We start from the raw sequence: 10,122 nt of genomic DNA on the forward strand, positions 1-10,122 counted from the left end.
TTGTATTTTTTCTTTAAACATAACATTTTATTTCTAACAATATATATTTTATTTACTTCACACATCTTTATAAGATATAATGCATTTGTTATAAATAAGACATAAAACGTAATAAAATTAAATTATTTGCAAATCTTCATTAAATATTACTTTTTCATTAGTTAAAAGCCATATATATCTGTACATTGTATTTATTAGAAAGGGACAAAATAATTAAGTTAAAAAAGAAATTTTGAAGAACATAGCAAATAATTTGAATATAGCTAAATAATTACAAAATCAAAATTATAATAAGAAAAATTCTATCATTAAAATATTCTAATTCACAACAAAAAAATAAAGATATTAATGAAGGTGGAGATGCAAAGTGTACTAAAAAAGAAACAGGGAAAACAAAGTCGAAATGAAATAAATCTACAGTCACTTGCAAATAGAAATAATTATGAAACCAATCTTCGAGATAGAGATAGTGATAATGATAGTGATAGTGATAGTGATAGTGATAGTGAGCATGTGTTTTATGCTAATGATATAAATATTACAGAAGATATAGGAAAATCTTCTTCAATATGTAATAAAGATAAACTAAAATTAATTACCAATACGGACTCCATTAATTTTTCGGAATCTGCATCAAAATCAATGGATGTTGTGGTTGACATTCATCAAGAATATAAGAAAGAAAAATCTCATAATAGGAATACTGGAAAAGATGAAGCATCAAATAAAAACCTTGCAAATCTATTTCTAAAGGAATCCGAAAATTTCGGATCTGTTTCGAAAACAAACACTATACATAAGAAAAATATCGAAAAATCAAAAATCAATTTGGTTAAACAGCAAAATTTATCAAAAGACGATGACATAAAAGTTGTAGATTCATTAGATTTAATAGAAGAATTTGTAGAATCTTCGATTGAAAAAGATGAGCAAAAAATTCAAACAGTAAGAAATATTAAGTCAACTAAAAAAAATAGCAATCAATCGTTTGTTGAAGAAAATTTACATGGTAGGAAGCAATGGGCTCTATCCAAAGATGAAAAAGAAGAACTAAAGAAACCAACGAGGAAGCGATGGTCAAAAGATGCTACTGTAATTCGATTACCGGAAGCAAGAGGCATTTTCTGGACAGATGTATCATCGGAAAATAAATCTTTATTTGTTCAAAATTTAGAACAGTCATTGTCAGCGACGCGGTCTTCATCGAAACAGAAATCATTATTTAGTTTTGACAATGCGGTCTTTGTTCCAGAGAATGAGGAAATTCTTAGAATTGAAACTGATCATAATCGAGATGACACGAAGATCGAAATAAAGGAAATTGTTCACCGCGTAAATCAAATGGAGCTTTCTACTTTTAATAATCGAAGTTCTTCAGATTCACTGAACGAAGAAGGTAAGAGCTTCAGGGAAACAGCAATTACGATCGAAGATTTAAACGAGCTTACGAATCTAGGAAGTCAAAGTTTCGAAAATCGAAGAAAAAATACGATATCAGATATTAAATATACTGATAAATTTAATCGTGATGATATACCTTCGAAAGGGAGAAGTCGCGCATTTATAAATAAAAGAAAAAATTCCCTAGATAAAGATAAGAAAAATATTCTCGATAATTCGAATACTTCGCAAAGTTTAGAAGAAATCAACACACAATCGAATGATCACTCTTTCGAAGAAGTATCGACAAAGGATGACCGTCTTTTAATAAGTAAGGGAAATAAGAAACATTATCAAAGGTATTCTAAAAGAGATTCGATATCTGTTACTAAAGATGATCACGATGAAAATTATTTAAGCTATTTTGGCCAAGATGTGACGTCTACCTCCGAAGATGATGATCTCGACGAGAGACGTTCTAGAGAAACTCACGATGAAGCTAGGTTACGAAGATCCAATACGAAGAAAAAGAAGACGAGATATACAAAGCACAAGTTACAAATGCAAGAGAAAAAGGACAAGAAAATGACACTTCGCAAAAGTATTTCTAATTCATCCACATACACACCAAATGTTAATGCCGAGAAAGATTCGAAAAGAAAGAAAAAGAAAAAGAAAGAGGACGACATAAAATATATTTCTATAGTGATTCACAGAACCGATATGTTAGAGATCGATTATGTGACGAAACATCCTATGGTGAAGGTTCATATAGTAAAAGCTGAAAGTGGAAAATATTTAAAAAACGAATACGGTTTGTGTACGTATTTGCAACCTATAATAACAGGGAAATTTGATTTCAAGGAAAAAAAATCTATAATACCGGTGTGGGAGGAAGAACTAATCTTCGAGCATGATTTCAATACACTTTTGAAAATCGATAATGAACAGGTTGTAATTCTTTTTGAAATTGTGGATCTTTTGAGTTTTGCCGAGGCTAGTTTCAATTATGATAAATTTGGTAAATATCTTGACAAATTTTGGTAATATAATTAATATTTAACATTAGATTAGAATAATTAATTTGAATCATATTCGAATGAATATGAATCATTTATTTTATTTATCAATAGGTCATGAAGGTTGTTGGTACAAAGTTGCATGGGCTTTTTTAAAGCCTGTAGGACGGAACAACGTGTTACATATTGATAAAAAAGTCAGATTACAATTGTATAAACCTCGAAAGAATTTGCAAAAATTTCAAAGACTTCATACATGCGATGTAAGTAATCATTAAACTCAATACAGTGACATTCGGTTAAATTCAATTAAAATTTGCCGGATTAAATTTATATGGATCATCCCCACTCCTCTTAAACTATCCAGTTCTCGAGTACAGCAAAACCTGATATTGTTGACAAGGAAGAAAGATCGATATAATGAAAGGAAAAGAGACATATGTAGTGCAAAAAAATGGCGCTATTGAAAAAGTAAACATGCAGAAAAGAAAATGTTACTTTCTTGTTATTTTCATCTCACCTTCGCAAAAATTGTACTAATGCACTGCTGGGACGTTTTAGATTCAAACGAGTTAGATCAAACACCATATAAATTGAACTATGTTGTTATGTTATTACATATCAGTTTGTTATCAAAATCAATAAAACATCAACATCGATGTTAGACTCATTTTAATCGAAAGAATCCTAACGATGCGTTGATATAACTTTTACAAGGATAACATAAAAATGAGTAAAATAAAATTTCTCTAGTGATGTACCATTAAAGTGTCGAATTTCGATTACGACTACTCGATGTACTGTATCTATGTCGCTTTCTCTCCTTATATCCGTCCTCTTTATCAGCCAATGCTTGAGTTGGTCCCTAAAAAAAGAGTTTATCCTGGTCAATTAAATTCAACTGCTGACTTCCGAACTTTTTGAATTTAACCAAGCACTGCTGTATTTGTTAGAGAAAATGGGCCACGTAACATGACCATCACTATTATTTTTATTATTAGCGAATCAGTGTACCTTTCGAATATATTATTGTATAGTACGAATATTCTTTCAAATCATACACGACACTCATTAACACCAAGTTTTGAAGGAAAAAGAGGTGAGGGTGAGTAAATACTAAATGCAAAATGTTATTTTCGGGAAATTATTTTTGAAATATTAATGAAAATGGAACAAAAGGCAAATTTTGAATAGAACATCTTATAAAAGCTGAACAAGTGCGCTTCATCGGTTACTCGATACTTGGTTCCAGCTACTACTGCAAAGAAACCAGTTGTTCTAGTCTCGTACATGTCAATTGATTTCTATGTATAATGCTAAAAGGTTTTTCTTAATATTTCGAAAATTACTACTTTTTTGAAAATAATATTTTACACTTAAAATCTATTTCCCTTCATGACTTGGTACCGATCAGGGGTGTATATGATTTGGGGGAAAACCCTTCATTTTTACAATATATTCAAAAATTATCAAGATGTTCTAACAACGTCAGTGAATCATAAATGCATGTTTATTATAAAATCATAATAATTATGTTATCGAAAGATGTATGCATTCACTTTGTTGTCGGTTATACAAATTTGATAGAAATCGTGGTTTTCGATTGGCATTTTAAACACACACAGTGTATTCAAATAAATTTGAAACTTAAGATTAATTTATAACATGTTATTCGGTTTATATTTGAGATATTGTATCATTACGTTATTAAAATACTTCTACTAAAATTTATTAAAACCGTTAAATTTATCTCAATATCCATTAATTGATAAAGAAAGATAATGTTATTATCTTTAAAGTTTTTTAAGCCACGTCATCTACGATAAATATAATTTTAGTTGGTATATTAAGAACAAAAATAATAGATATGATTACGTTACGCAGTCCATCATTCATTTTCGTAAATTTGAAAAAAATATTTCCATTTAGTTAGTTGAAAAAATCAATTGTTCCTTTCTATTGTATATTCTTAAAATTTATGCAGTTGCCAACGAAAATATTCGAACGCTTAGATTTATAACTTTTAGCAGATCAAACATGAATGTTAAATTGAAATGTCAAAAACAATATGACGTCTATGCAAGGGAGAAGTCTTAAAATTATACTAGAAACAGTAGAAAATAATTCAATTATTACATAGTATTTACAATGTATTTATTACAAATGTTTACCGTGAATGGACATAAATATTGTTACATTTTTAAGAACCAGTATTTTGTTTCATACAGGATGTATGAAAATTAAATGTCACGACCATTACAGCATAATTCTATACTTTTGAGTCAGTAAAGATCTGCTTAGAAAAGTAACCACAAAATCGTGCTTAAGTATGATTTTCAAGGCCAAAAATCTTTTTATTGGATCGTATTTTACTCGTTATAAGAAGAAAATGTCTGAAAAGGACTGTCACGAGTCGTAAATGAATCAATATTTTTTCGATATCACGAAGTTTACTCAATACTTGTAAATAAATATAAATAGATATAAGTCACTGCATAAGAAAAAAAAAATAGTTCAGATAAAAATTAATCCTTTGCACTCGACGATTTTTTGGCTAAAAAAGGATAGGAGTTCAAAGATTTTCTACCATAGAGCTGACGATATTTTTTTACATGTAATAATTAACACGTAAAATTATTTGATTTCGATACCTCTCACACCGTTACATTATCTTAAATTTGACATATTAATTAATATTGATGTTCGAAATTTTATCAAATGGCGACTGAAGAGTGCCTCTCGAGTGCAAAGGATTAAATGATTTTAAAAAAAAAAAACGTGATTTGATATAACTCATGGAGGTTGCATAAAGTTCAGCTATGGTTTTCTAACGTACTAATCAATCGTTATTTGCCTCAAAAAAGGTACTAACAATATTTTATTTATGTCGAAAGAATATTAGTTTAGAAGATATTTTAATCTAGATTTTGAGAAATTACAGATATTCATTGTTCTGAAATAAGGTACTTCGAGTTTGGTCTTTTCGAACACTTAAAATTGTAAATAAGCGTTTATTTTTTATATTCAGTTGTACTAGTGAGGCTAGTGCATGAAATAAAAGAGACTGTAAAAAAAAATCTTTACCTATCCAAGGATGTAAAATCACGTTGTAATAGTCATGAGATTTAATTGTCATATATCCCATACATCTTGTGAGACTGATAATTTCTCTGACAGGTGTAATTTAACGTTCTGTACTATTTATTAACGTCTTTATCACGGTAGTGTCAGTAGAATTCCATATTTCCATTACTTTCCCTTAACATCTGTTTTGATGTAACTTGATATTTATCTAATCTTTTCCCTATTTCTTTAAAAAAGAGTACTCAATTATTTATGTTAAAAAATTATTCATTTTGGATACATCTTAATTTCTACTCAATACTAGTAAGTAAATTCATAGATATGTCTAATGGAATTAACATTATGCATTTTTTTTACAAAATGTTAACAAAGTGTCATATTATTAAACTATTTATGCAACTGAATATCAAAAGTAATCATTTATTTACAATTTTAAGTGTTCAAAAAAACCAATCTCGAAGTACCTTATTTCAGAGCATTGGATATCTGTACTTTCTTAATATTTGGATTAAAATATCTTCTAAATTGATATTCTTTTGATATAAATAGCATATTTTAATACTTTTTTTTAGAAAACCAAAATTGACCTTCATCCAACCTTCATGAGTTGATCTAGAAAAACTAATTATATCGAATTACGTCATTTTTAGAATCATTCAATTTTTATCTGAACTATTTTTTTTCTTTTTTTCTTGTGGAGTAGATGATTTACGAGTAATTTACGTTTATAGATTAAAATTGGATACCCTGTATAATATAATTTAAAACTTTATGATACATTACTATACATTATGACATTATTAACAAAATTGCGAAAGTTTGTTGGAAATAATTTTTTATCAAATTTAATTTTGTTAGATGCATTTTGAAATTAAATGTTTTATTACTATTTAGGTATACACGTGGTGGAAGTCGAATATTCGAGAAAAATATCCCAGTAGCTTATTTGTCACCGTAACATCCATCGATCCACCTAAATTGGAACCTGTTTTATATGGACAGTTATCGTTGCACAATTTATCCGATACACGCAATGAATCACAAAAAATGCCCAATCACGCTTCAGATTCTATAAATTTACCAAAATGGAATAGATTGGGCGCACAGTCGTGCAAAATACCAAATGAAATCCTTTTCCAAACGGAAATCGCCGAGAATGGATGTTTCTGCATTGTCTTTAGCAACAATGGCAAATATTTGGCCTGTAGCTTTTCAGAAGAAAACGATTATCCTATTGTTATTTACGAGGTGAATTATTACAATTTTTCATTTTTGTCTATATTACAGATAGTTCAGAAAATTTGTCAATTTTTTTTTTTGTTACTAAATGAATAATGTAAATATTTTTAACCCTCGAATAGCCAGCCATACATGTGTGATGCAGCGAGCCAACACCGGGTCACTTTTGACCCATATCTAAATTATTACTATACTTGCTTTGCACCTAACTTTTTGGTGCAGGATATTATCTAATAATATTCATAATATGGGGAGGAGAGTAGTTTATTTAAAAAATGTAAAATTTTATAAATATATTTTTTTATTTATGTGCACGTTTTCTTACATATACATATGTACATCGTGAACATTTGGCACATTTCATACTATATTTGTGAAAATTGTAAAAATTAATGAAATGGAGACATATTTGACCGATCGTTTCTTTTCGCTGTTACACTGAATACTGTTATTTGGGGACCTTTGAACTTTGCACGCAGTTTATGTTAAGCGATAAGAGTAGGACCTGCAGCGTTGCCACTCCTTCTCTACGCTCAAATTTCGAGTCAACGGTAACCCAATATCGGTTAGGCGAGGGTTAATAATATGTCATATTCAATATTACATCAAACTTGTTTTTATGATAATTTTTAGGAAATTCGATAGAACATTTTTCATACAATGTAAATCCTGTTGCCTGTAATTTTAAAAATTATTTAATGTTACTACAAATTTTCTTGAAAAGAATCATATAATTATTATGTTATAACATATAAAGACATATGAAAGAACATTTTGTATAATTAATTTCAATGTATGATAACTCTATAAAATTTAATAAAATATGTTAACTCTTCCTTGATTGTTGTTAGGTTCAAGGAAAGAAGATTTATGTACGGTTTTCAGGACACAAAACGTTTGTTTATTCTCTCAACTGGTCCAGCAATGATAATTATTTACTTTCTGTTTCATCCGATCAAACTGCCCGCATTTGGAATGTACAGAATCAGATTGTAAAACATGTGGAAGTAAGAATCGTAACATTTATTTATAATGTAACTCGCTTTCATAGCATTATAATATTAGTTGGAATGAAATCGTATATTTAATAGATGATGCCTCATCCATCATACGTGTATTGTGGAAAATTTGATCCGAAGAACTCTTTAATAGTAGCAACTGGCTGTTATGATCGGATAACGCGCATTTGGTTGCGAAATAAAGAAATGAAAAATTGTGATCTATGTCAAGAATTGGAAGGTCACGAAGGTTTTGTAAATTCAATGTATTTCCAAAAAAATAGTAATTTGTTAACGGCAGATAGTGTCGGAATAATAATAATATGGATCTTAAAAAAAAATAAAAAAGTATCTTCTAGAAAGGAATGGTACATATCACGAAAAATAAAGGTTAGAGAAATTGATGGTATAATAATTAACACTATTATATTACATCCTTTGGAATCTAGACTTCTTGTTCATTCGAGAAATAATGGGTTAAAAATGTTGGATCTTGCAACTGGAGTAGTATTGCAAAAATACAATGAACTAAATAATCAAAGGTATTCTTTATTTCATAATGTCAAATTTTAATCCTATACAATATTTATTGTATACAATTACAATATATATAACACAATTCTATTTGCAAAATTACACTTTATTTAATTAATTTCAATTATTACTATTTTTAATTATTTTTAAATTTTGTTATAGAATACAGTCCACAGCTTGTATTTCTCCATGCGGCAATTTAATCTTTTGTGGTGGCGAAGATTCAACTTTGAATGTATGGAATTTAGAAACCGGAAATCTTCTAGCAAAATATACATTTGATCGACATTATCGTGCGGTAACTTGCGTAGATTATCACCCGTACGATCAAGTATTAGCTTTTTCAACTTTCGGCAGTCCTGCTCCGGTGAGAATTTTACGATTTAACAAGGATATTACGGGTGAAGATATAGGATTAAAAATGGTGAAAGAGGTTAAAAATACAGTGATGAACGATGATATTTCCATGAGATTTTTAAATACATCCATAATGTCTAAAGAAAAATTGCGATTATATAACAAGAAAGGAATAACTGAAGAGACTTCAAAAGAAAAGAACTTACAATCTAATCGAAATTACGATTCTAGTCTGTTTAAATTTTCTAATAATGTTATTTTAGAAAAAGATAAGTACACTGATACAAAGATGAAGCTTCAACGATTAAATGAAGCTGGACAAACGTTAAAAAATCGCAGTGCAAATCGTTTGTATAATATTATTGAAAAAATTGATAGAATTTTATCAAATACGACAAAATCATCAGGTGATATTGAATCTGGTAGAAACTTTACCATTCTCCGAAAATCGAATGAGAGCGAAGTTCTAACTAGTTTATATGACAACATAGAGAAAGAGGAAGAGACACTAAAAAAACAAAAATCTACAAATTTGAGTACTGAAGATCAATCAAGTTTTTATTTCGAATCTAGTGTAATGGATAGAGATAGTCAGAGAATTGTAAAATGTCATACACCACAAAGTAAAAGAATAAATGATTGGGATAAAAAAGGGACCAAGATACAAAAGAGACCAAGAAGTGCAAAAGAAACAAAAAGCAGTAACATACCAAAAAGTGACATATCAAAAAGTTTTTCTGATAGTGCTACAAACTATCAAAAAGATAAAGTATATGATAGGCTCACAAAGATTTCATCACCAGCAAATATTGGATCAGATTTTATTGTAGAAATGGAAGAAAATGATAAAACTTTGATTTACTATAAGAGTAACAGTTGTAAAAAAAGTGATTCAGATTCAACTGATAGTGCTAGAACATATGTCATAGAAAAAAATGTGATAGAAGATAATGATAAGAATGTGATAATTGAGTTTGAAAGTAAAGATTTAGTTTTAAACGCATTAGAGAATGATTCAAATATGAAATCTTTCGAAAGTGACAATTCACTACCTAGTAATGCAACTTTTACTATTAACCGTTTGAGTCCTAAGTAGTACGATCGTGCTGTTTAGACTTCATATCGAAAATTCTCGAACATTTAAATGCTATAGGCAAATGATGGTGCACACAAAAAAAGCGAGCGCTATCGCGCCGCTTGTTTCTCTTCGCAATTAAGACAAACGATATTGCACTGTTCGACATTTTTCGACAATGTTTTTTCAGTGATCCTGGAGAACAACCAGTTAAAAATGACATTTGTCTAACAAAACCTAAAAAAAAAAAAGATCTAGTCAGAATTAACATCTTTCTATAAATATGAATATAAAAATAGAACGTTTTAAACCATTATTTAAATATTTTTATATTTAAGATAAATGTAATTAAGATATATATTTTATATTTATTATTATTATTAATTTGTAATTTATTTTTATGTATATATTTTTTATTAATTATTAATTCACTTTA

At 28.7% G+C, this 10,122-nt stretch overlaps 1 protein-coding gene across 1 annotated transcript; it reads left to right on the forward strand.

Moving 5' to 3' along the window:
- The first annotated feature begins 348 nt into the window (after positions 1–348).
- Positions 349–9,774, forward strand: LOC108548137 (jouberin). Its single transcript, XM_017900941.1, has 6 exons — positions 349–2,401; positions 2,514–2,662; positions 6,378–6,731; positions 7,574–7,729; positions 7,814–8,262; positions 8,417–9,774. The coding sequence occupies exons 1-6, from the start codon at positions 349–351 to the stop codon at positions 9,705–9,707; spliced, it is 4,452 nt and encodes a 1,483-aa protein (XP_017756430.1). The 3' UTR covers positions 9,708–9,774.
- The last annotated feature ends 348 nt before the right edge of the window (positions 9,775–10,122 follow it).

The sequence above is a fragment of the Eufriesea mexicana genome, unplaced genomic scaffold (assembly GCF_001483705.2).
Source record: "Eufriesea mexicana isolate 0111107269 unplaced genomic scaffold, ASM148370v2 scaffold1387, whole genome shotgun sequence".
In the NCBI taxonomy this organism is placed as follows: domain Eukaryota; kingdom Metazoa; phylum Arthropoda; class Insecta; order Hymenoptera; family Apidae; genus Eufriesea; species Eufriesea mexicana.

What these genes read in the sequence shown, in the direction of transcription:
- LOC108548137 (XM_017900941.1), top strand. Translation starts at nt 349, where the DNA reads ATGAAGGTGGAGATGCAAAGTGTACTAAAAAAGAAACAGGGAAAACAA. An exon ending in ATCCTATTGTTATTTACGAG is followed by an intron (nt 6,732 to 7,573) that starts GTGAATTATTAC and finishes GATTGTTGTTAG; the next exon opens with GTTCAAGGAAAGAAGATTTA. An exon ending in AGATTGTAAAACATGTGGAA is followed by an intron (nt 7,730 to 7,813) that starts GTAAGAATCGTA and finishes TATATTTAATAG; the next exon opens with ATGATGCCTCATCCATCATA.